General features: G+C 38.4%; 1 protein-coding gene across 1 annotated transcript in view; it reads left to right on the forward strand.

Annotated features, from left to right (window-relative positions):
* The window catches only part of ABCC9 (ATP-binding cassette, sub-family C (CFTR/MRP), member 9), a 73,933-nt gene that overhangs the window by 29,115 nt on the left and 17,645 nt on the right, over positions 1-27,173 (forward strand). The window contains exons 12-29 of the mRNA XM_010074763.1: positions 270-432; positions 1,073-1,113; positions 2,048-2,190; positions 4,982-5,090; positions 6,473-6,583; positions 7,538-7,610; positions 9,624-9,729; positions 13,900-13,938; positions 15,515-15,616; positions 17,027-17,111; positions 17,605-17,685; positions 18,719-18,856; positions 19,360-19,485; positions 20,053-20,149; positions 22,109-22,338; positions 23,278-23,426; positions 24,217-24,286; positions 25,049-25,206. Of these exons, the coding sequence (XP_010073065.1) occupies positions 270-432; positions 1,073-1,113; positions 2,048-2,190; positions 4,982-5,090; positions 6,473-6,583; positions 7,538-7,610; positions 9,624-9,729; positions 13,900-13,938; positions 15,515-15,616; positions 17,027-17,111; positions 17,605-17,685; positions 18,719-18,856; positions 19,360-19,485; positions 20,053-20,149; positions 22,109-22,338; positions 23,278-23,426; positions 24,217-24,286; positions 25,049-25,206 (2,021 nt within the window). The remainder of the gene's footprint in view (positions 1-269; positions 433-1,072; positions 1,114-2,047; positions 2,191-4,981; positions 5,091-6,472; positions 6,584-7,537; positions 7,611-9,623; positions 9,730-13,899; positions 13,939-15,514; positions 15,617-17,026; positions 17,112-17,604; positions 17,686-18,718; positions 18,857-19,359; positions 19,486-20,052; positions 20,150-22,108; positions 22,339-23,277; positions 23,427-24,216; positions 24,287-25,048; positions 25,207-27,173) is intronic.

The raw sequence follows: 27,173 nt of genomic DNA on the forward strand, positions 1-27,173 counted from the left end.
CTTGAGTTTCACCCTCTATCAAAAGGTTTCAGATGTTTTAGTTTATTTCTGTTCTCAGAACAGGGTAATTTAATTTCCCCTCATGACTGTAAGCACTTTAATATCTCCAAAGAACATGGCGCTTTATATTGTTTTACTCAGCCTGTACAAAATCACAAACAAACAAACTTATAAATCTTTAATGAATATTACAACAGAAATGAAGGGAAAAGAGCATTCCCATTAAAACCATTATCAATTTCTTATCCTTGTTTTCTTTTGAAATGAAGGACTATTCTACTGAGAGATTAAAGAAAACCAATGAGATACTAAAAGGCATTAAGTTATTAAAGCTGTATGCCTGGGAGCACATATTTTGTACTAGTGTGGAAAAAACGCGAATGAAAGAACTCACCAGTCTCAAAACTTTTGCACTTCATACATCTCTTTCCAGTAAGTAACTATGGTTTTAGCTCTCGGAAATGGATCCGGTTCATGTCAACATTCCTCCTGCCTTCAGCTAAAGCAAGATACAGCTGTGCCTATAACACTTCATTTTTTTTCATGTGTGAAATGTGGTTAAAATAAAAAGGCATGACTAATATATAGCACAGGAACTCAAAAATATAGAGCATGCCTTGTTCATCTCTTTTTTTTTTTTTGTAGTGAGTTTTCTGTCACCTTCATTATGACATTACAGTTATGAGTTGTTTTATAGTAAGGAGGCTCCATAAATATTAGCAGCTCCAGTTACAGCAAAGATAAATACGTATCTGAAAGAAACAGTATTTTCTGTAATGTAGAATTGCTGAGAGGGTAATGTTTTAGTTGTGTTGCATAAAAATTGTGCACATAAAACTTTTTATCCCATTTCATGAAAGTGTACAAATGAGATAATTCCTTGGCCTGTTTGTGTTTTTAAGATCTCTCTCTGCCATGGAAGGAAATTTCTTCCTGCAGAGGAATTTTCCTTTGGGAGTTTTAATTACTTGAATTAGAAATAACTGGATTCTTCTAGTGCCATACAACTAATTGTAAACGTGTTTTTTCTTATTTCATATAATCTGATGCCTGTTTTATTTCTCTTTCACAGTTTTTATGAATGCGGCCATACCAATAGCAGCTGTTCTTGCAGTAAGTTATGTTATTTTCACTTTTGCCATATAAAAGTGAGAGAAAAAGAGAGGGAAAGGAAGAAAGAAAGGACACTGTTGTTATTGTAGGACACATTTCTCATAAAACCGGCAGATGAGTTAATGTGCCCCTGCTAACTGTACTATAGCATGACATGGAAGTGCCCATCCCCAGAGCTGGTATTTCACCAGCTGTTTGGTTTGGTAAAAACAAAAAGAAATATAATTTTTTCCCATAAGAAAGAAAGAAAGAAAAACATAATTGCAACTTGAAAGAAGACTCATTTTGAGCAGCTCTGATTTTGAAGGGGTTTTGGGTGGCTTTGCTTTTCTATTGTCTAGCAGCAAAAATCATTCCTGTTTCAAAATGCATTATATGCCACCATTGCAGTTTTCAAGAAAGGGTACTCTGTAGTTTAAGGAGAAATAATTTCTGCTTGTCCTCTGGCCAGGTTTAAATTTCAGCCTAACGCACTAGGGAAACTATGGCATGCCAGTCATAAGGAGTCTTCGCAGACCAACTTCTGAGGGTATTACTCAGAGTATGCTGACAGTGTGTACCAGAATTGGATGAAATATGACCATAGTTCTGCATCTGTGAAAAAAACCATAAGATTTATTAGATTCTTACTAATTTTTCTGAGTTGTGTGTTTCCTCTAAACCCTGAAGTCAATTACAAAACTTTACAAAACTAAATGCTTTGATTTTACAGAGAATTTTTTTTTCTTAATTGTCTAAGTCTCTTGAAATCATAGGCAAGTTTAAAAAATCTTTTTCACTTTAATAGAAGACACCTTTCTTTTCAGTTTATGGGGATTCCCATTAAAGTGAGGTGTATAGTTACTGGCCTTAGTTGAGCAAAATACTTTGCTTGCTGTCTGTCCGTCTTTTTCAAGGGTCCTTATCCTGACATGCTCTTTTCCTGATGTGACAGACCTTTGTGACTTATGCGTATACCAATGACAAGCCACTGCAGCCCGCCCAGGCCTTTGCATCACTGTCCTTGTTTCACATCCTGGTCACACCACTGTTCCTGCTCTCCACTGTTGTTCGTTTTGCAGTCAAGGCTATCATAAGGTAAGTGTTCCTTCTAGTTTCTCCAACTCTTGAACACCTATGTTCAGTAATACAACGGGGAAGGTGCTGGAGAAAAAGGTTGTTTCTGCTCACATGGAAGAGGATTAAGAGGTGGGACTCAGATGTTCACAAATGTGAGAGAAATCAAAATGACCATTTATTTTTGCTGTACGATACAGAGACAAAGAAATATTCCATTCTTTTTACAATTTCACCAAGTCTGACAGTCCAGATTCAGAGCTGGACTGTCCTTCCTTGGGATATGCTTCTCTTCATACAGTGTGGCCACTCGCTGTCACTCTTACCTAGTACTTTTCTGGGATCTTGTCAACACAGAGGAAGATGAGAAACTGGCCTGAAGCTGTCTAGCAAGACTGGCCCTGCTGATGCAAGGAAGAGCAGTTTCCATAACTCCTCCTCCACAGAGGGTGCATTCTTCTTTAAGTGAGAATTTGGCATTGTCCTGTCTCTCATTGTCTAGCACTAACATGGGCTATCTTAGGAAAAAGAGTGGATAGAGGAACATTGGACACTGAAGGACTAGTTACTCAAGGAAAACTGAGTCCCACCGGACTTCTCTTATAGAGGAGATGCTGTTCCCCTGAATGTCACTAGAGGCAGAAGACGAAGCATGGCAAGGCAGACATTTGGGAGTTTAGTCTGTGAGGGTTAGGATCCAATGGCAGGACAGTGAGGAAGTTGGCACACAGTGAAAAAGATGTAAAAAAAAAAAAGAAGAAAAGGAACTCATAAAATGTGTTTCTTTATCAGAAACTTGTATGTTCCAGGCATTTATTTCTGCAAATAGCCTGACAAAACAACTTTTTTTGTGCTGGGCTATAGAGCTCTTAATCTCAAGGGAGCTTGTTGGTAGTAAGTTGAATTTCAGGCTTTTGATGGTTGCGTCAATGCTCTGTATGGAAAGAGTCATGGTCATGGGGCAGTTATGTAGACATACACACTGCCAAGATGTCCCAAGGGGCACAAACTGACACCTGACTGGCAGTAACATGTCAGATGCCAAGTACTAGTAGGATGTGAAGACTGAACTAACCTTCCCACCCAGAAACATAGTTCCTTCTTGCCAAGACTGAGGCACATTGGCAAGGTATTGCATTGCTGCTGCCACTGTCTCTTTTTGATGGGTAACGACAATAACAAATAGCAGTCAAGGGGCCTTCAGGCTCCACAGCTGTCATTTGCCAGTGTCATGCTCACTTAAAAAAAAAAAATAATAAAGGATTTATTTTTATCAAAGCAGCAGCAGGGCCACATGAGAGATTTTCTCTAGGTAGAAAATGGTTTCTGACTAGTGGAAAATCTCAAGTCTCCTTTATAAATCATCCTAGGCTCTGCATCTCTGCACGATGTTTAGCATAGCCCTAATATCAAAATGGTGTGTACATTTTCCTTACACTGCTGGCCACCCCTCAGGACATTATTTAAAGACGATATTTGCCAAAACAAACTTTACCCTTTGGCAAACTTATTTCCTAACATCTTTCTCCCATGAACATCATGTCCCCCAAGTGAAGATGGAAGAATGCAGAACGCGTGCTTGGCCACACATGGCTCTGTCATCAATCAAATACATGCATATGAGTATGCACTGGTTTACGTTATGATTAAGTGCTTATACTTTGGTCAGAATCTGCATTTTATTGTAAAGAGTAGTTTTAGTACCATGAAAGCTTTTGAGGGTACCTGTCCTCATTCAAATGAAAAGTTGTTATCTTTTTAGGCAGATGATCAGAACAAGATCTCTTCTACAAGAAGATAAATTATTGCTTGATGCACTTACATAAGACTGGAATTCAGATATGGGAGTTAGGCACATAAATTTTCCTTTCAAAACAGGAGATAGGAATAGGTATACTGTCAGAAGTAAATAATGACAGTATCAGTGCTTTCTTGCTGAGCAGTACCTCTATGGTATATCTGTGGCTTGAACATATATTGATGATTTCATACGAAAAGCTCAGACAGGCCTTGAAATGGGACTACTTTCCCATTTGAAGATTAATGTTCAAATCACTGATCTGAAGTAATATGTCCTTCTGCTTTCCAGAATCTTGCTTAATGCACCTTGGTTTTAGTTTTTGCAAAGTAACATAGCTTCACCATGACTGGGTGGGTGCTTTTGTTCATCCCTTCCACAGACTGATAAAGAGCCAGGTGCTTACAGCATTCTGAAACAAAGTGGGGCAAAAAGGGATCAAATCGTTATGTGATGAAGAATGAATTCAACATTTGTGCTGTGTTTCCCAGGGGACAGTTTTTAAAAGTAGGCAAAGAGAGCTCTTGCTGTATTTCTCCAAGGCTGGCTATGGCTGTGCTGATTTGTGCAGTATTTCGTCCTGTTTGCGTGCAGTGTATGCAAAAGCTGTGTTCAGGATGCATTTAGTGCATTGGCATTTTCACAGGATGTAGGTGGATGAATGACTTGTTTATGCATCCTGGCTGCGTGTAGGCATGAGAAAGGCACAGAAGAGATAAGCCTGCCGAGATGGAAACCATTCCCCCAGAGCTCTAGTGGCACTAACATGACTAGCCCTCCTCTTTACTCTCAGCTACCAGTACGATGTTAAATTTTTTTCATCTGTCCATCTTCCACACAAATATTTTTTCACTTGCCATCAGGGTAGCAGACAGTCCAATAGGAAACAAAAAGTATTCCATTAACTTCTTTTGGAACACTTCTGATACATCCTGCTGGCCGGACTGCACAAAAATGGAAATGTACCCGTGGAAACTTGGGCTTATTTAACTCACTGTCCTGTTTTCTTTCAAGTGTACAGAAGCTGAATGAGTTTCTCCTGAGTGATGAGATTGGAGATGACAGCTGGAGAGGTGGGGACAACTCTGTAGCTTATGAATCCTGTAAGAAGCACACAGGACTTGTAAGTTCTGTTTTATGACACTGAATTTCAGAGCAGAGAGGCCATATGACCCTGTACAAGGCCAATGGACTAGCTGATAGGTCTTGGGAGTTTTGGCTCCTAGCCTGACTCCAACATTTACCAGTTTTACCTCTTCTATGTAGGGATCTCTGTGTTTCTACGACATGAAGGATCCCCAAACACATTTAAGCATTGCTGAAGTGCCAGCAGTAATAAAAATCCCATAACACGTCAACATACGTACCGAAGGTTTAAATTCAGCCTTCTCAGTTTTTACAAATGCTCTAGGTGAATTTCCTGTGGTTATGGGGTTGGTACTGTGTATTGCCAGTACAACCCATCATATGTTGTGCATCTTTAGGTAAGATTGATTCCTGCTTGGGAAATTCAGAATTAGAGGTGGGAAAAACAACACCAAACTTTGTGAAATACAAATTAATTCCAAAATGCTGTTTCTGGAGTGCTAAGTGTACATATAATGAATTTTAGTAAAATTTGAAGGCCAAAAACCCCAAAGGAGATTATTTGGGAAAATATTTTTTTTTCATTTTTACATCTTTCTAAGACTAGATATTTCCACTGTTTCAAACTGATTATATCATTTGAAATGTGACTGAAACTTAAAGATGGCAACAGAAAGAAAGGATTAGCACAGAATAAGTTTTATTTTGAGCTGAATTAAATTAGTTTGCTAACCTGAAACAACATTTTTATTGCTTTTCTGGCTTAACAGCTGTAATAAGGGAAACAAAAAAGGAATTGTTTCAGCATTTTTTTTGCTTCTCTTGTCCACCTTTTGCCTAGACCTACAGAAAGAAACAAAGTCTAGAAGGTGGGGCAAGGGAGCTCTAAGGAATTGCTAAAATTATGCCGATTCAGCTCAATACAGTGGTGTTTACAAATACCACAGGTAGCTCAGAAAGAGCTAGCTCCACAATCACTATTATGCACTAGTGAGGTACTTCGCAGAAGCTGGTTTGATATGCTTCTTGCTCCTGCAGCTATTCTGCTCCCAAGAACCAAACCGGTAACTCTGCGTATCATTACACTTTTGACACAGCTTTGTTTGGAGCTATCTCAGGTAGGGCAGCCTTACCTAGTGGTTTAAGGAGGATGACAGAGCTGAAATTTGGGATTTTTATGCATGGGAAACCAAAATCAGAAAGATATTTCCCATGCTTCAGCTAAAGGTGTTTAAAACATTATAATACATTTACCACAGTAGTGTGTCTTTGTTATCATACATATTGAAAAGCACCGGCTTCTTCTTGTGACACAGAATGGTGGGAGGAAAGGGAACGGATTGTCTGTTTTATAGGCAACCAAATGCTGTCCTCTCTTGAGAATTCTAACTTTTCTCCTTTTTTCATTTCACTGTGTAGCACACGAAGGCCATCAACAGGAGGCAGCCCTTGAGGTATCAGCTTGAAAGCTATGAACAGCCAACAAGGAAACAAACACGTCCTGTGGAGACAGATGATATTGCAATCAAGGTGGTTTGAAAACGTTGTCTCATTCTTTACAATGAGCAGGTCCTCTTGCAACAGTGCCAGATAGCTCGCAGTAGCTGCTGTTCTTCCAATGGCAAATTGTCCATTGCAAGAAAAATCCCTTAAATGAATTATCACTTTAGCCAAAAATAAAGTGAGTTCACTTCAGACTAGCTTTTTATAGTGATTCCCTGTCTTCTCAGGAAAGAAAGAGGCATCATGAGTCTAAAGGAACAAAAACCTAGACAGTCTGACATGCAGAAATTAATATTGATTTTTTACACTTTCCCTTCATGCACTTCTCTTTCACTCTTAGAACCAAGATCAAAACTTTCAAGTAATTTTTTTATTATGACATGTCATTTATTATGGCATTGTTTTAAGTCATGTTGGCCAACTTTTCACTATGTATGTGCTCTGTGTGTTAAAGAATGTTTCATGGTCCTGTCAACTCCAAAGGAAGTGCACACAAAAAGGCTAGGGTCCACTGGGGAACATTTTTCTTATGTGCAGCATAAACCTTGAATATTCAATTTGTACTTTGGGAATACATCCACAAGAGGCCATATATCACAATATGCAGAATGATTCATTCCTTGATATGCTATTTAGATTGTCACCTGTGAGGTCTTGTGTTCATTGTTGTTCTTAGTCTTTAATCTTACACTTGACAGAATAAAAGTCATTGGTAAAGAGAGATCAACTCAAGATCATCAGTTTGTTGCATTTCACACAGTATATATATTTGTATATACAACTTTTCTTATTCGCAATCTTTTCTGACTTTGGCAATCTTTACGAAATTAACTTGCTTTTTTTTTTTTCTTTTTTTTTGTATGAGCATAGCTCACCATGTCTATTAATCACAGATCTATTTTAGTAACATATTTTAAATCCAATCTAGACATTTTTTTTCCCTCATGTTTCTATATCTGACATGTGGTAATTGTTTTGTAGGTGACCAATGGATACTTTTCATGGGGAAGTGGTTTAGCTACATTGTCCAACATAAACATCAGAATCCCAACAGGTAGGAAAAATGCACAGTTTAAATAATAAATATGTAGTATCAAATTGCTACTAATTCCATTTCTTGATGTTGTGACAAGCACAAAACCACACATTTAGATTTTTATAAGAAAAAATAAAGGTTAAAAATGTATTCAAAGTCATAAACTGTATTGGTCATATAGCTATATCATTAACCTCAAGTACTACAAATAAACAAAAACTTACGTGGTTTTTATATACCTCTACAGTTTATATAATTATTATAATAACAGGAGCAAAGTCAAGAGTAAGAATAAATATGAAAAAGATGGTTTCAAAAAAAATCATTATTATTCAGTATTTTATTTCCATCAGTGGCTACCAGTAGGTGGACAGGGACACAGCAGCCACATATTATAATTCTGCTACCACTCTTCAACATTATGGTCTCCCAATTCACAACTATTTTCATCTCAGAGAATTCCTTGAGCTTCATGCAGTTTTTCTGTCAAGAAATCCTCAATTAATTTCTCTTCAATGAATTTCTCTTTGTCTAGCTGATCTCTTGTTATTTCATAGAATCACAGAGTCATAGAATGGTTTGGGTTGGAAGGGACCTTAAAGACCATCGAGTTCCAACACCCCTGTCATGGGCAGGGACACCCTCCACTAGACCAGGTTGCTCAAATCCTCATCCAGCCTGGCCTTGAACACCTCCAGGGATGGGGCATCCACAGCTTCTCTGGGCAACCTGTTCCAGTGTCTGACCACCCTTGCAGTAAAAAATTTCTTCCTAATATCTAATCTCAATCTACCCTTTTTCAGTTTAAAACTCTTACCCCTTGTCCTATCACTACACTCCCTGATGAAGAGTGCCTCCCCATCACTCCTGTATCTCCCTTTAAGTACTGGAAGGCTGCTGTAAGGTCCCCCTGGAGCCTTCTCTTCTCCAGGCTGAACAACCCCAACTCCCTCAGCCTGACCTCATACGGGAGGTGCTCCAGCCTGCAATTTCTTGCATCCTCAGTGTCTTTTGTCTAGGATTTTCACAGGTTTACAAAACTTTGTTTGGGAAGACTTACATAGCAAGTGTGAAAAGTAGCAACTTCTCCTCCTTCTTCTTCTTTTTATTATTATTATTATTACTGTAAAATTTCCAACACTGTTAGTATTTAGTGTTATTAAGTAGTCATATTTTATTTCTATATTCTATAAGGTGCTTAGTTTTAAAATAGCTTATTGCATAGGTTGACACATATTTGATATCACATAGTTATTAAGTAATGCCAAAGTACTATATGTAATCCCAAAGTCCGTATAATTTATTTCACTGTAGATGAAAGGTGTAGGTGTCCTATACATGGATGAGCACCTCTTTGTGCTGGCCCAAAGAGGTGCAACACACAACACCAGCAGATGGTCTTTGCTCCAAGGAATTTACAATCCAGGGCCATGGGTTTACAAGCTGGGTGAGCCAGTCTAAGAGTTTACCTTCTTTAGAAGGAATTACACCATTAACTCCCCAGCTGGCGAGCTTACCTGGCAAAGGCACTAGCTAGCTTAGTTAGGGAGTTCAAGTAGTTTATGGGAAGATCTGAGAAGCACCATTGCTACTACAGAGTATGCCTGAAGGTAGGAAAGTGGTAGGGGAGGAAGGAGAAGAGCAGAAAAGAGTAATGGATCTTCTTTCAGTTGTAGTCACTTATTAAATTTTCACGGAGTCCCAGACTGAATAATCACTCCCCACTTTACATAATTTGACCCTAAATTACTTTCATAAAGTAACACACTCCCATACAATGTATGATAATATATGTCAAAGCAATAGTCTCATTCCTTTGGACATTAGTGTGTACTTGTACTGTCCATTAATGTGTATTTCCACTGATGAACACATGCAATATTGCCCATTTATATAGTGGACGCTAACAAATTTAACCAACTAGTTCAAATGCTCTAGAATTTGATCTAGTTGGGCCCTGGGGACTTGAGTAGAATTGTTTTGTTTTTTTCTTCTTTTTTGAAAATGTGCTTGTTATTATTATTGTCATAGGTCAGATGACAATGATTGTGGGTCAAGTTGGCTGTGGCAAGTCATCACTTCTCCTTGCTATATTGGGAGAGATGCAGACACTGGAGGGAAAAGTTCACTGGACCAAGTATGTTTCATATAGCTATTAATAGATGTATTCTTTTAAGAAGGACGTAGTTGGGATTTGCTGTGAGAAATGTAAACTTCATGTCTCAAAATTGCATGTTAATGATTATCATCACCCAGCTCCTCTCTGGAAGGCATCACCTGCAAACTTAGGAAGGCTTTTCATTTCTGTTTTGTTCATGGTTCAGAGCAGGCAGAGCAGAGTGCCTCAGGAAGGGAAAAAAACTGGTGATTAATATCTAATGTATTAGCCCTAGCAAGTGACCTGAATATGCAATAGTCTCCAGTGGCGGGAGTCAGCTCTGGATATATGGTACTCCCTATAATTGAGGCCAGTGTTGTTATGCTGCTACTGTACACACCTGTGAAAGCATGAGAAGCTGGAGCTTCTTCAGCAGAGTGGTGTGGTGGGGTACCAGCATAAAGGAAAGGCTGTCTTTCTCACCCAGTGATGCTGCTGCTGCTAACAGAAAAAAAAAAAAAAAAAAAAAAAAAAAAAAAAAGTGATATAATAACACGTGAGCAATGCTTTTCCCTTTCCCTGGTTCCCTGGTATCTGCCCAAACCTCACTTAGGGAAGTTAGTGTTAGTCTTCACAGCAATATGTTCAGAAAGCAGTCTGAGGACACTGAATAGCTAAAAAGTAAAGGCTCTGGAGAAGCTGCTGCTGGAGAGGGAACTGCCGGTGAGGTCAGGCCTCGGAATCCACAAGAGTTCAGACCCAGTGAGTGAGACCTTCCTGTGGAGACGAGGAGGGGCAGCAGCCACTCTTCCAGCCTAGGCAGCACACAGGTGATGGAACAGATATGCTGTAGCCCCGAGACTTGTTCTTTGATTTTAACAATCAGTTCTGTTTCCTTAAAACTATCAAGAAAAATTCTTCTTAATTAGGTTTTTGAGAAAAAAGGGTGAATTTTGTCACAGAGACCAATATTTTGTTGCTCCATCCCTTGACTAGTAACCTCCTTTGTCATCTCTTTGTTACAGCAATGTTGCAAGCTGGATATTTTTGCTTTTCCTGTGTTAGCATGCATGGCATTTTCTGTTCTCTAGCCATATTTCACTGTCTGCTATTCTAAATGTATGATCTCACTGGAGTGGCAGGTGCCGCTGGAGCCAAGGCAAGACTAACTTTAGTTAATTTTAAGTGAGTTCAAGCTTTGAAGGAAGAAGCATGTGTGACTTACCACAGTTAATTTCTTTGAGACATATAATGAAGATTTTGACATCACAGTCAGGTATTTTTTTTTCTGAGTAGTTTAAGAAAATACAGGGAGTGAGTAGAGTGTACCTTGAAATTATTTTCACAATTGTTTACAAATATATATTTGAGAAAGACTCAAATTTGTCCTAGAGAAAGATATGGAATCTTAGGAAGATTAGAGAAAATGAGAAATCTTAGAAAGATACTAGAGAAAGTTTATGAAATAGTATTTAAGTTTCACATTGTTTAAGAGAGATTAAGATCATGTTGTCAGTTGATTAGCAGTCTGTACATAAGCAGGTAACTCAGGTTTTAGCAAGAATCTCAGGCCTTACTGAGTGACTTTCTCATTGCAAACTACAATTTGGTACTGTGATATATGTAAAAATGGTTATGTTTTGCTGATAATTTCAGACTGCCTGACAGACAGATGAATACAGAAAAATACTTCAGGTATTTGACTAAGTGGATCCTATACTTTACAAAACCATAATAAAGGTCCTACTTACTCTCTTAAATCCCTTTCCATGTGATTCCACATGCATGACTAATGCAGCTACTGATCCAGGGATGAAATGCAGGCTAGGTGAATTCCCCAACAAATTCAGGTATAACAACACAGTAATATTAACAATGGATAGGATTTCAGCCCCAGTTACATTGGGGTGGTCCTGCAACACATCACTGTGAAAGTCCATCATGGGGATTGAATAACCTGTTGCTGTTCTGTATACTTTCTGTACATTGAACTGTTTTCTGTGCAAAGAGGTTGTTGTGTACTAAGTGAAAAGCACAGGAAACACAAGAATTCTGAAATCAATCCTTCTATGTGGCCTGTTCTGTCCTCAAGCTATGGAAGGCTTCAAGAAAAATTAGGAAATGCCAGTGCTCCCCACAGAAGAATTGTAACTAATCAATCTAAGTTTGGTCTTTCCTACCATTTCAGACTTGAATTTACCACACCCCGTTTGGGGGAATATGTATATTTTATAGGACAGAATAAAAATCAGTATAAATAGCCACATTTCAAAAAATAAAGAAGTTAGAGCAAAGATTACTAATCCCAGTGGTCAAATAAAATACTCGTTTTAGAAACTTAGCTTCAGTTTCAGCCCACTCCCATGCCCTGCAATCACATCACTCTTTCAGATTCAGTAGGGTAATAAAGTACAAGACCAAATACTTAATCCCCTTATTTGTGACGGCCTTAGCTCAGCAAAGGTCTTATATGTGATTCTTCGTGAGATGATTAGTGAACATGGGTTCTCACTGAAATCTCACTCATAATTTGGAAGAATTAAAATGTATTTGTCAAGCTAAGCATGGAATGAAATTTCTAACCAAGGAAGAAGAGTTTAAGAAACGGAGATCCTAAAGTGATCATTGTTAGTCCTTACTCAGTCAGATAATCTATTTGATTATAATGGCAAACATATTAAATGTGGTACGGAATTGCAAGGGGTCTTGCAAGGCTTATGCCCAGAAGCACTCCCAAACATGTAAATGAAAGCATTATCCCTTTCTCTACCATTCCAGTGCTCTGCTGATAGAAGTTATAGGGTTTTTTTAATAAAGGAAATTTAGGTTTTCTTCTTTTTTGTTTGGCTTGACCTCATTTCCAACCTCTTTTTTAATCTCTCATTAGACTCCATCTTTTGCTTTCTTGTAACTTTTTTTTTCCATTGTAGAGAAGACTGGGAGCTTCTGCTGTATAGAGGTGATGAAGCAACATCTGTCTTCAGCCTCAGTTTATGGCTCTCTGACCCTTCAGAGATAACCAGCAGGGCTAATTCACCTCTGATGTAATATCTTCTCTGGCAATTGGTGCACAAAGGAAACACTGACTGCACACTTTAGAAGGCATGAATTATCAAAGTTCTTAGAGAGTTGATGTGCAGCACAGAAAGCAATATGTCACAGTTCTGGCATTTTGGGAAGATGCGTAATAATTGACTCTGGCATTATGAGGGCTCTGCTATTAGGATTTTTATGCCATTTGTCAGACTTGGATCCTCTGCTTATGAGTGCAGCTGCAGTTACTGGTATCCCAGCAGGCAAACAGACATTTCTCTCTCAGCAGTAAAATATTTCGTCTAGAGGATTTGTAGGCTTGGGAAGGGAGGATTTATTTGTTTGAGGTTTTTTTAAGTCAGGCAAATAACACATTAATATCAGTTTTCTAGTGCCTTCTAATGCCTGTTTCCATTTACCTGGCATAAACATACTCTTTCAGCTTTTTACTTTGCAGTGATGTGTTGCCGTGCCTGGACATGAGCACCATCACTGGTCCAGAACTGCTTTGACTGCTCTTTCATGCCCTCAGCAGTGTTAATAAGTCAATTAACAAACAGAGAGAGCTGCAAAATCATTTATGTCATTACTGCCATTGCACGCTCTTCAAAATGTGTTTCATGGATATGATCTTTAGGACGTGGAGGTTGACAAGGAAAGCCTAGGTGCTGCAGTGCCATGCATGGCTTGATGCAGCCTTGCTGCTGTAAACAGGTTCAAAATCTGTGCTGATTCAAAGGTATATCTGCAAAGCTTATCTTTGCTCACGGGGAAATTTGACGTTAGTTACCAGCTTTTGCAGGTCATTGGTGTAACATGCGAAGAAGCTAATTTATGGCTTGTCAACCATTGGCTGGGCTTGTATGCCCAGGCAATATTAATAATTTCATTTTTAATAGGTTTTACAATACAGTTTTCATTTTTAATACATTTTCTAACAGCATAACTTGCCTGTTTAGCCACTATGCATTACAGATATGGAACTGTTGTATTTTAAAAAGTTATGTACTTTTACTTAGGCCTTGTGTGTTTTCTCTTTAAGAACAAAAAAAACCCTAAGTGATGTTCTGTTCTTAAAATATGTGCTTAACTCCAGTTTCCCTGTGTGTAAAACTTGCACAAGATATTATTCTCAATATTTCTTGCTTACTAAATGTCATTTACCGTAACTTACAGTGTAAATGAAACTGAACCTTCTTTTGAAGCATCCAGAAGGTATTATTTTTGTTTTTAGTGTATCATAATATACTCATTCATTTATTCAGAATTTCCTCAAACCTTCATCTTTGCACCCTTCAGCCATTTCTGTGTTTTCTTACCACGTCGATAATAATTTACCGTAGGATTAACTGACAGATTGCGTTAAATTCAGTGGATCCCAGTCTTCTCCAGCCATTGTACCACTACTACCTCAGTGTTGTCCAAAGGATGTTCAGTACTCCCAGCTCCCATTTGACATCACTGGGAGTTTACTGTGCTCCATATCTTGCAAGACAGGTCCTTTAGATATGAGACATCATTACATGTACCCTCCCATGTGTTTGCATGTTTTCTGATCAGCGCTGGGGTTCATCTTGCTTGTAACCCAGCTTGATGGCTGTGTGATGGAGCAGAGCACAGCGTGTGCAAAAAAAGACAACTGTGGTCCCACTGAAGTCAATCTGTGACTCCACCCCGGCTTCAGTGAGAGAACCTGCAGGTTTAAAAGAAGGACAAGCTGAACTAAAATAATGTCTTAAATGATAGAGAAGTAGTGGCACACATAGCTGTGGTTGGGAGCCACACCATGGTTTACTACCTGATAATCCTGAGGACATATTTCATACTAGTGCATACTGAACTGCTAAAACTCCTAAAATTTTGGGGATACTACTGACTGCTTCTAACCACCTATTTCTCACACGCTCTGTCTCAATAGCAAATCCTAGATGCTTACATACAAAGCTCTATCAAATGTATGGTTTGAAGCAATATCATCAAAGAGACTGGGAAGGAAGATAAGTGTTCAGATCCACAAGCCAGTACCAGTTCACACCTCCTTCCTCACACATCTCCAGCATCTCAGAAAAATCTCAGAAAAATGTCTGAAATTACGTGTCCTTTTTCGCCATACATAGGCAAAGCAGCTGGAAGTAAAGAACATTCATACCCCTATTGTACACATTTTGTTAGGTATTTAGATATGTTTAAAGCATGTCTAATAAATATTTAGGAGACTGTAGTGATTCCTTCCCAATCCATATTAAACTGCCCTCCTTTCCAATGCCATGTCAGCCCACTGAGGATCTAATAGACTTAAAGGAAAAAAGCATTCACTGAGAAAAAACTATTTCATGTCCACATCATGTAAAATAATCTAGAACTTTAGAAAGCAGCAAGTCAAGTGTCCTGATGCCATTTGAAAAGTGCCTTTTTACTACTTGTTTTGATGACAGAGAAAAAAAATGCCAAATAGCTATTTTTGTGAGAATTTAATAATTTTGATTATTCATAATTTGCCTTTGCATTGAAATTGCAGTTACTAAATTGAGGTAGGTACCAGCTGTTGCTAGGAGAATAGAATACAACCTAGAGTGTAAATTTTGCCATTGGGGGGAGAGTGGGTGCTGTTCTAACAAAAGCATCTAATTTAAAATTCTTCCCTTCCCCTTTGCAAACTGTTTCTTTGCCTATGTGTTTCCCTGTATTTTTATGAATGCACATTCATAAAACTAATTTTATAAAAATGATTCTCAGACATTTTATAATGTGGGTGCTTTGCTTTTTACTAATGCTCTTTATCTGTCTACAGTAGAAACAGATACTCAGTGGCTTACGCAGCTCAGAAGCCATGGCTGCTGAATGCAACCGTGGAGGAGAACATTATCTTTGGGAGCCCATTTAATAAACAGAGGTAAATATCAATCTCCTTGCAAAAACACCTGTCAGCTTCTTTTAAAGAAGTTTTTGGCTTCTCCTTCTGGAGGAAGTTTGTAGATTATGAAAAATACCAATGCACATTAACCCTGGGGTGGAATTAGCTAACCTGGGTTTAGCCATCTAAAAGGAAGATTGCTGTTTTAAATCAGTCTTTCAAGGCTCCCCCTCTAGCCAGAGTGCATGTCTGAGATGTTTGTGAGAAATCACACAGCGGCACTGGCTCTCCATGGAATACAGAGGAAGCCGTATGTGTATTTTTCAAGCAGTTAAAGTTAGGTGAGATGAATCCCATCTTTGAAGACGACTGATATATTTCAGTTTTGTTTAATGGAGCCTGAGGTTGCCAGAGGACTCTGGAAATAGGGATTCTAGGCATGTTTCCATTGAGTTTATGTGCTAATCCTGCTGAGACCAAATTATGGAGCAGACACTTTACAAAAACACTGCAGGTATGAAGATGGGGTGCCTCAAGGAAATAACCCGAATTCTTCCTTTAGAAATACAGAGGAAGGGAGTGTGAAAGCGGAGGTGCACAGCTTCTGTTGTGCTTATCCAGCACTTGCTTCTTGTTCCCTTTTAAAATGTCAGCTAACAAATGTAGTGGGAAAAGTGACTTGACTTAAGGAAAACAGATTGCTAATGTTTTCAAAGGCAACACTCTCTTTGTTTTAAGTTATTAGAAATACACCCGGTGTGTGCTTCGTTAAGATGTATTACTCCATTCCCACTTAATAAAACTTAGCAATGACCAAATACCTCAAAATCCAGATAAGCATCTAAAATTTCGGGGACGAGATTCTTTAGTTACTGCATCCATCAGCCTAACTTTGCTTATATCAAAGGGGCAAGGCTGAATTACACCACTCAAACAGTCAGATCCCAGCTGCTTATTAGCAGATCATCTCCAGTACCCCACAGACCTAGAGATCTCACAACAAAATTCAAGGTTTTGCAAGTGGTTTCCTGATTCTGGCAAGATCAGAAGCACTGTAAGCATCCTTTGTCCTGCAGTATCACATTGAAGAAAATAAAGAGGCTCCTAAAGGAGGAAGAATAATAAGTCATTGGGAAATGGCTTCAAATACTCCAGAGTAAAGTAAAACAGCTCCTGGTAAGGAGGAATGTACTCAATAATTTATGTAATTGAATCTTTAAAACGTAAGCTCGCCAATAAAGATCACTAATAAATATGTCATTTTTTACAATGCTTACTGTACAGTGCTCCATGATTAATTGCTGAACAATCATTTTGCCCTACTTATTTTTGCAATTATCCAACCATCACAGAGCCATAATATCTTAGCAGTGAATTTGACCTGAGGTTTTTGTGTTTGCAAAGTAAGTGGCTAGTTAAATAATTGCAATGACCATGTTGTTTCTCCAGGTACAAAGCTGTTACAGATGCATGCTCTCTGCAGCCCGACATTGACTTACTACCATTTGGTGATCAGACAGAAATTGGAGAAAGGGTAAATAATATGAATACTTTTATGTGTGGTTAGCCTATGTATTAAGAAGGCACTCTCTGATGTCAGTCAGACAGATCTAGTCTGTATTGGGCTGCCAGCCTGGTCATTGACTGTAATTTACCAGGGGTTACTGCAAATAAAAGTTGAAAATTTTTTCCTTGTTCGGCTGTTTTTCAAATGTGATTTTTTATCAAAGTCTCCTATATTTTGCTTGAAGAATTTGATGCTAGTACTGGTTGCATTTTTCAATCTAAGAAGCCTACTGTGCTTAGAAAAGCTCATCATTATGTACACTTACCCATGATTAGTTGCTGAATAATCATTTTTCTTCTGATATTATATAGGATTATGCTTGTTTATCAACAGGATTAGCATTTTAACAAAGCTTTTTATTTTTGTTGGAACTCTGTATAAATGTAAAAAATCACATTTCCAAAGTACTATCATAATGTTTATTCAAAGATGCATATTTCTGATCCATTATATTCAATAGGGGATTAATTTAAGTGGTGGCCAACGACAGAGAATCTGTGTAGCTCGAGCACTCTATCAGAACACCAACATTGTCTTCTTGGTAAGATTTTTCTTTTTCACATGGAGCAAGAAAAGTTAGTAATAAACCTGTCATTCCTTATATTTAGCTTTAGAAAAATTTATGTTAGATTTAGAAAACTACAGGGACTGGTATTCAGCTCCAAATCCAAATTATAGAAATAGGAGATAAACATCCACCAGAGGCAGCACCAAAACATACTGGGAGACTGATGAAGATTTCTTACAGAGATTAACACTGGAAGAGTAGAACAGATTGTCTAACTTCTGCTTACTCTCAGTGGTGACCTATTATCAGCACAGTCCCACTGAAATCAGCAGGACTTCTGATTAAGTAAAAGGGACCATGATGCAACTGCTTGTGAGCAATGAACAGACTGAGGGTCCAGTGCCCTCCTGCAGAGTGCTGTGGGTTTGGATGAACTTTCCCTTCTCTGGTCCTAATTTCAAGGCATGTCAGGAATTTCAGGAGACCACTGCTTGTGAAGGGGCTGTTTGAGCCTCTTCAAAATTAACCAGGGACTTCCGTTCTTAGAGGAAAAGTGTTTGCATATAATATCCTTGTCTGAATGTTGTCTTGTTGCTAGCCACATTAACTCAAAGTGAAAAACAAGCAATTCTGCAGTTTAGTTCGGAGGAAATTAGAATAGTTCCTGACTCTGCTTTATCTTACCTGTGCTAGTTTCCCATCAAGATTAGGCCCAAGTTTGGCTCTGTTTCCTGGTATTTTCAAATTTGGATGGGAAATTTCAGTTCTAGTGTTCCTGGTCTGATTTACTCCTTACTGTCAGCACGGCAGTTACACACATCTAAACACAAAAAATTAACTGGATCTATTGCTATGATTTGAAGAGTATTGGATTCTAGCGCACTGTTTCATAGTGCAGCCCTCTGACTAGGCCTTCGTCATTAGAGAGAGATGAAACACTAGTAATGACAGATGTTTTCTATTTTAAAAAAACTCTTGAAAGAAAAAAACCCTAATTCTTATGTTCTGTTCTAATTTTTATATTATTTTATTTTATTTTATTTTATTTTATTTTATTTTATTGCAGGATGACCCATTCTCTGCGCTGGACATTCACTTGAGTGATCATTTAATGCAGGAAGGGATTTTGAAGTTTCTCCAAGAAGACAAGAGGACTCTTGTTCTGGTGACACATAAGTTGCAATATCTACCACATGCTGACTGGGTAAGAGAAGAGATGCCATGATGCAGATTTGCTAATGATGAACATACACTTGAAGTTAGCACCGTAACGTTTGATGGGATCATTATTTTTCTCTGTAAGAGTCCCTCCTTCTTAATTCCATCTGTCATGTGACTTCCTGCAACTTTTTACATAATACGGATTTTATAGTAGAAGAAACAATTTTATTTTTGTATTATTTGTGTAGGTTTTTTGATTGAAAGCCACTGGGACTTGTGACTTAATGGCAAATATGACTATTACTATATGATTATTACAATATGACTATGTCTTGTCCGTGCTTTTTACAAGTACAGTTAAGCACGGCTTATAGAAGTTTCAGTTCATGAGGTATGTCAACAAAATCAAAAAGTAATTAATAAAATACCAAGTACAGTGAACACAGAAATTTGCATAATGCTAATCTCACATGTCTTGTAGGACCCAGGTCAGTTCTTACGGTATATATGTTGCTGAGTAGACCTATTGGATGCTTTCTCCCCTAGATCATAGCAATGAAGGATGGAATGGTGCTTAGAGAAGGGACTCTAAAGGATATCCAAAACAAGGATATTGAGCTATATGAGCACTGGAAAACTTTGATGAATCGCCAAGATCAAGAATTGGAAAAGGTAAATAGTAACATGTGGGCAAGGGTGACCTTTCTGAAAGGAAATATTTTTCAGTTCATTTCTAAAAAACCCAATGTCAGGACACAAGTTTTAAACCAGGCATTAGGTAAAAAACACATGAACTGTAAGGAACTTGAAGGACTGGAATAGATTGTCTAGGAAGTGTGCGGTACATCTGCCATGGGCAGTTTTGAAGGACACGTTAGGCAAACATCCTTTTGGGATGCTGTGAACAACTGATCCTTTGCTGGGGCAAGGGACTGACTAAGGGACTTCCTAAAGTATTTCTTAGCCTTTTGTTGTGTTATTGCCATGAGCATTTAGGATTCTCTAAAGACCATTTTTGAAGTTTTTACCATTCCAGAAGAGAGGGAATGAAAGAACAGAAGGAGGGAGAGAAGGAAGTGGACAAAGCATGATTTTCTGAAAGATTAATCCTAAAACACTGTGCTTTTGCATCCTGTGAGCTAACTGATCCAAATAAAGTCTCTTTGATGTTACCGTTGGTGCTACCACAGTGGCAGACAGCTAAGCCTTCAAATTAATAAATAAGTTCCCTTATTACAGGATATGGAAGCTGACCAGACTACTCTTGAGAGAAAAACCCTTAGAAGGGCCATGTACCCCAGAGAATCCAAATCACAACTGGAAGATGAAGATGAAGGTATGTTTTATCATTTCACTTTATTTACTCTATTACCAAACTGTCAGTTCTTAGCAATGAAGTATGAAGATGTTGATGACACTTGGTAATAACAGTCGCATACTTCAATCTGTTTAGAATATAACTTGTTTAAGAGATTCTCCTTAGATTTCTCTGAACATTGTGCAGGGATAAGGCTGTACCAAAACAAGTTAATTTCTCTGCTAAATCATACTGCCTGGAGGTAGTGAGGGGTGAAATAGAAGTAAAACAACACAAAGAATTGTTGTTAGTGCAAATTGAGGCAGCTCTGCCTAGTCTTTGGCACAATAATGTTAGATCAGCTGTAGCCCTGTCCCTCATGAGATATCTCTCCAGGGCTTTTGAAATATCACCTTGCTTTTAGAGGTGCAGATTCAGATTCATATCACTTTTAAAGTGGGGCGGGGAGCAGAATGGTTGGATATTGGCAGCTGGCAACAAGAACCATCAAGAACATCCCTGGGATGGTAGACCAGGACTAAAGAGAATAGTCAGCCCTGGCAAGCAGTAGGTTTCTGTCAGGAAAGAGAAGAGGTGAACTGAAGGTTTCACCTTAACTCAACAGGAGCACTAATTTCAGGGATTATAACGGTGATGCTGGCTGGAGTGGTCACAGAATGCACACTGGCTATTAGCAGGCTCTTTATTGCTGCCTTGTGTTTCATCTGGCAAAGTTCATGACGGATTGTCGTCTTAAGTCATAGGTCTGTAGGTCCTAGATTGCTCCATTTTGAAGAAATTCCCAATCACTGCACAATAGGCAGAGCTGGACTACAAATCCCTTGAGATGGAAATAATATCTTGGCTTCATACTTCTTTGGCAGAGCTGAGAAGAACACCTCTTACTATATGCAGTCATCAGTCATTTTATCAGTCAAATTCTTGGAGGAGTTTAAACTGAGGTCATTCCCAGGCTCCTCCTTTTGGGATGTGCAAGAAAGCCTTGCCAAAAACCTGTATCTTCTTTGTGGGGTAAAATAGAAAACACAGGGAAAAAAGACATGTCCATATAGTCCACAGAATACCTGCAAAAAGTAGACATGATTCAGATGAAAAACCATGTATCAGTAACTTCAGGGCAGGAATATAACCTGGCATTGCATTCTAGGTCATCCATACTTATTATGTGACCTAGGAAAGGTACACAAAGTCTCTGTGTCCTGAATAGTGTAGAATTTCAACTTTCAAGAAATCACTTACTAATTCATTTTTAATGTTCAAAATCAGAAATGGGTGGAAATGCTGTCAGTTCAGAGCTGTCAAGAGCAGGTCAACATTTCTTTTCCCCAGGTGCAGCCTGCAAGGCTGTGAGATGTATATTCCTATTACCTGGAAAAACAAAATTTTAAATGTAATGTTTATGCACCTGTGGAATATATATTTCCCACAGCAGAAGTCTTCCACCAATTGTATTTCAGTATAATGTGAACAATTGTACAGTCAAAGGTAGGACTAGAAGAAACATTAATCCCACAGCTGTGCTCTTTATATAGACAAAACTTTAGTACTCAGGAATAAAGAAAAAATGGAATTCTTTCATGCAACAGGTGACAGAGTCTCTGTACGGAAAGCTTTGGAGAGCTTTCTAGAATCTTCCATGTGACCCAAAGTGCTCTGCTGACTGTATAATAAAAGCAACTGAACAGGTTGGGAAAGGTCTAGACTCTACTACAAATAATCAGTACTAAAGACCTGGATTACAAAAATATTTCATTAACAAAACTGTAACTAGTCAAAGACTGACAGTCTACAGATTAGTTCAAAGAGCACAGGGGAAGTCCTATGAAAATATGTCTGAAGTGTTCGCTGTTTTTAAATCACATGAATTTTGCCATTAAAATTATAATTCAATACAAAAAACTTGACCAGATCCAGTGAAATGAGGTATAATTCTTAGTACTGCATCCAAGCTAACTTGATCAAATTTCTGAGTCACAGAGGAAGAAGAGGAAGAAGATGAAGATGATAATATGTCAACTGTCTTAAGGCTCAGGACAAAGATGCCATGGAAAACCTGCTGGAGATATCTAACCTCTGGAGGTTTTTTCTTGCTCTTTCTGATGATTTTTTCAAAGTTGCTGAAACACTCAGTTATAGTGGCCATAGATTATTGGCTTGCTACGTGGACATCCATGGACAATGCAAAGGAAGTCAGGAACGCTGATGATGCTAAGAGCACAGATAAGGTGGGCCATATCTTGGAGCTTGACAGAGGGAAGAAAAAAAAAAAAAGGAAGAAATGTTCTAAAGTAATTATTTGCTGTTCCTCTAGAAGCCAGTTACATTGGAAAGAGATAAATATAATAAGATTGATTATTAAATAAGAGGAATTAATTGTTTATGCTAAAACATAAAACAATTCAAATTTTATCAGTCTTTTCAAATGTGTAAAACTGAAACAGAAGCATGTTTGAAGTTAGTTAGAAAAATGATTGACTTTTCAAAGGAAGAAATCTCATACTAAACTCTTCCATCTGGTCAATGACCCCATTTTCTTAAGTACTGGCTGTCCAGTAATGTCCTGCCAGGAAAAAAAAAAGAAAAATCTTCAAATGTATTACTTACATACAATCTGCTTATAGCTGTAAATTTGCCTCATATACAAATATCTCACGGGAATCCACTTAGTAAACTTTCAGAAGGCTTAAATGTGTTATTGCCCTGGCAGATTAGTTTAGGATTTGCTCTGGTAATTTTAGTGGTGCTTGAACTTATTAAAGTGGAACTTTCCAACATCTCTCAAATGCCTTAATTCTTGAGAGGTTCTACTTTGGTTGTCTGAGTTTCTTGGCTAACAGTTTGCATACTTTTGTATTTATCCAGTTAGTCTATCTTCACTAGTTCTAAGTACTATCACTTCAAAGTCGTAAAGGGTACTCATCCGCAGGTTCAGGGATCTTAGAACTGACAGATCTTCTAATTATGTGAACGTAATGAATTGCAGTTCCATCACAGTGTTTTTTTTCCAAAAGATTACATTATTATAATTATGTAATATATGTGATGTGACATACTAGCTGATTGGTGCCAGGTACCTTGGGAACTTCCTAGTGGAAAAGAGAAATGTGTGTTTATTTCTAGGATTAATGTATTTGTCATTTTATTAGACTTATCATGTAGCTGTCTTCAGCATCCTCTCTGGAGCAGGGATTGTCCTTTGCCTCATCACATCTCTGACTGTGGAGTGGATGGGCCTCACAGCAGCCAAGAACCTACACCATAATCTCCTCAACAAGATCATCCTTGGGCCAATCAGGTACAGCAAAAAATAACGTTCCTCCTGAAAAGCTACCTGGTCAAAACATGTCCTCTTTGTAATTGGAAGGGTACTCATGTGAAAAGCTCTTGTATTTGCCCTGTCTTCTTCAAAGCCTCAAAAAGTGAAAATAACTAGTGAGATAGTCAGGGGGGAAAAAAATCCATGTCAGAACAGGTGAAATTCTGCCCCCTTTTCTATCTGTCTGAAATGTGCCAGACAGCTGGCACCCCCTTCCAGGCTGGGGTGTCAAGGATAGCTTTGAGTGCAGTTCAGTTCTAGCTCCAGGGCACCCAGCTTCAACTCTGAGCAATGGGCATGGGTGTCAAATGATGTGGACACCAAGCTTCTTCTGGTGGCTGGGGACAGGTTCTGTGCGCCATAACCACAGTCTCTCACAGGCAGCAAAGTGGCCAAAAGGATGCCTGCATAACAAATCACAGTGCTTTCATGAAACAAGAGTCCTGGTGCCCAGTGCTGTGCGGGAGGTTGAGTAGCAGCCAGGGACAGGCCGTGATCTTTGGAAGGAGTCTTAAGTTGTGAGGGAGTGTGGATGAAAGAGCAGGGGGCAAGACGGTAGGTTTTTGAAGGAGGAGATTTAAAAATTTTGGGGGGAGAGATGCCAAGAGGAGTATTTAGATAGTCAGAATGCAGACATTATGATCTCTTATGTTATTCATATTTACTGCTTGGTTTTAGAAAATGGCAGGACACAGCTCTGTGTTCTCTCTGCCCAGGCTTTTTATCCAAAACTGGAATTCCTTTTTTTTTGTTTTCATTTGTTCAACAGGTTCTTCGATACAACTCCGTTGGGGCTAATTCTAAATCGCTTCTCTGCTGATACAAATATCATTGATCAGGTAGGTATATCAATACACTCTGTTTTATTACATCTTGGTTTTGTAAATTTTCACATAGCTGTTGAATAAGATGATGCATTAAAATATTCAGTAGAGAAAGGCATTACAAAAACAGGCTCTGGGAATGGCCGGTAACCATTAGAATAAACATGGTGGGAGATGGTGGCTCTTAATTTTTTCATATGCAGACTGGTTGCTTCTGTTGGAATGTCTGGGTTAGCAAAACAACAGATTTTTGGCTCCAAACAGGAAACAGGATAGAATATAACTTGAACTATATAGGAGTATACGTGACAAATAGATGTTGCATGAATTCAGAGCACTCAGGGAGAGGAAGGGATGCTTTCACTATGGCTGTGAATTAAAATGTTTGGATGAGCAGTAATCCTGGATGTAAGGGTGATGGGAACATGGAAGGAAAACTAAGAGGCTCTGAGAAAAGCATGCTGTTTCTCTAAATATTTGGGATATCAAGAACAATTTTCTCTTTCTTTCCCATTATCTGAATGAGGTGGAAATGGCTCCTATTTCCCCATGATCTTTGAAACACTGACCTTCAGGACAAAACCTAATAACTCATTTTTCAACCTCTGCACATTTGAGTAGTAGATCCGCAGGAACATAAAGGCTCCTGATACAAGGAGAATATCAATGAGTGCACAGTGATATCATTCCACTTTCCCTATGGTCCTCTATAGGAAAAGGCATATAATGGTACTACCAGTGATTTTTGCCTTACGTATGTTTTTCCTTTTGCTCTAGCACATTCCTCCTACCCTGGAGTCTCTTACCCGGTCCACATTACTCTGCCTGTCAGCCATCGGAATGATCTCCTATGCCACTCCGTGGTTCCTTGTTGCTCTTGTGCCTCTTGGGATAGCATTTTATTTCATCCAGAAATACTTCAGAGTTGCTTCCAAGTATGTATTAAAAATCTGTTCTGAAAATTTCTTCTAAAAAATTGTATGTAAGAATTGTGATGGAATGTGAGGTTATAAGAGCTATGTAAGAGGAAAAATGCCATGGCGTCCTACTTTTGATCCTGAGGTATGAGTCTGAGACATACATTGGAGGATGTTTCCAGCTGACCTGACTACAAATGGAGTATTTGGGGGAGTAACACTACTTGCATCGCTTTTGTACACTGTTGGCTATGCAGTCAGATGAGCATGAAGTTTGTTAATCAACTGAGCCAGCTCACATCTGGTCAAAGCTTTTCTTTGACCTTTTGAGGGTTAGTAGAGAATGGAAAAGAACGTCCTGGATTAAGGTCAGTCATGACTTTTTCTTCATATTGGGAAAAAAACTCCACAGAAAGTCCTTTCTGCTGCACAGCAACATTTTATATTCAGAATGGTTTGCCAGCTATAAAGAGTACACTTTTTAAGCAAAAGGAGTGTCATGATTTCTTAAAAGTCATGCTTCTAGTGCTAAATCCATTATATAATTTAGAAAAATACCTTAAGAAGCCACCATTCACAATTTTTTTCTGAAACTCAGTCATGCTGCTTTTTTTTTTTTTTTTTTTTAATCAGCCAGATTTCTGTCTGGATTTACTCCTCTTTCTGATGCATAAAAACACCCATCAAGGTGTCTGCTGACCTGCAGGGAGGCCAAAATAATCTACCATTGTTAGCAACTGGCACTTCTGGAACTGTCTTTGCAGTATCCACATAGTAAAGCATTGACTGCTCTTTGGTAGTGTCCAGTTAAGGCACACAGTGATTTTCAACTGAGCATTCCAGTACAGTTGGATTCATGAATAATACTCTTATTTAGGTAGCCTGAGAAAGAATTATATCAGTTATTTCCCTTAAATCAATGGAGCAAGAGGGACACCGAGCAACATATCAATAATTTGCTTCACTTTAACCTACATTGCATCAGCTCTCCTCAGAATTTCCAAGGAGATTTATTCATAAGAAAACTCTATAATAAGAATTCACAAAACAAAAATATTTAATTCTTAAATAATTTGCTTAAATTCTTTGAGATTGTTTAGAACCCTTTTTATTTTCCCATCAGATTTCCAAACTAATGCTGTATGTGGCAGCACAACAGGTCTCAAGGTGGCTAAGGAATCAGGAGACTTGGTTTTCATTCTTAAATGTATTATGGTCTTCTGAGTGTCACCCTGTCCTGCCACACATAGCAGTGTACACTGTTTAAACCTCTTACTTAAAATACACAACAGTAGGCCAAATCTGATGTCTTAGACCCCAGGGAAACACTAATGTTTCTCTCTGTATTTTACATGTGAGAGTAAAGTCTCCATCCATTTCCAAACCTAGTTTTCCCATGTGCTGTACGGATAGCCATACTATGCAAGCTAGTGAGAAGTTGGTCACTCCTGTAAGTCAGCACATACACACACACATGCATCCATTGGCTCTGCAAATCCATAACTACCTCATTCATTTTATTTCCCTGCAGTTTTCTGGGAAAATCTGTCTCAGCAAGTGCTTTTTTTTTTTTTTTAATCTGTTTAAATTAAACTCTTTTAAATCACTTGTGAGGCATTCAGGCTTGACTTGTGTTCTTTCAATCCACAATAGAAATTAATAAATCCAAATTATGTCTGGAAAAAATAGTCTTGGGAAATGTAGGATGAAGGAACAGCTTCAGCCAGTATTTATAACTTACTTGCGTGCAGTACTTTCCAGGCCTATAAGCTTCACTAATTTTTAGAAATGCAAATATTTACAGTATTTCTTGCAGCGCTTTGACTCTTTGTTGCATTTTCCATTACATCTCTCAAAAACTTCTGTGTATTTTCCATCATAAATTTGAAAGAGAGCATATTTATCATCAAAACATAAGCAGCAGATTCAGCTCTGTATACTGTAACATTCAGCAGTTATGGAGTAACATGGAGCAGTTATTTCTC

The sequence above is a fragment of the Pterocles gutturalis genome, unplaced genomic scaffold, assembly GCF_000699245.1.
Source record: "Pterocles gutturalis isolate BGI_N339 unplaced genomic scaffold, ASM69924v1 scaffold38487, whole genome shotgun sequence".
NCBI lineage: Eukaryota > Metazoa > Chordata > Aves > Pterocliformes > Pteroclidae > Pterocles > Pterocles gutturalis.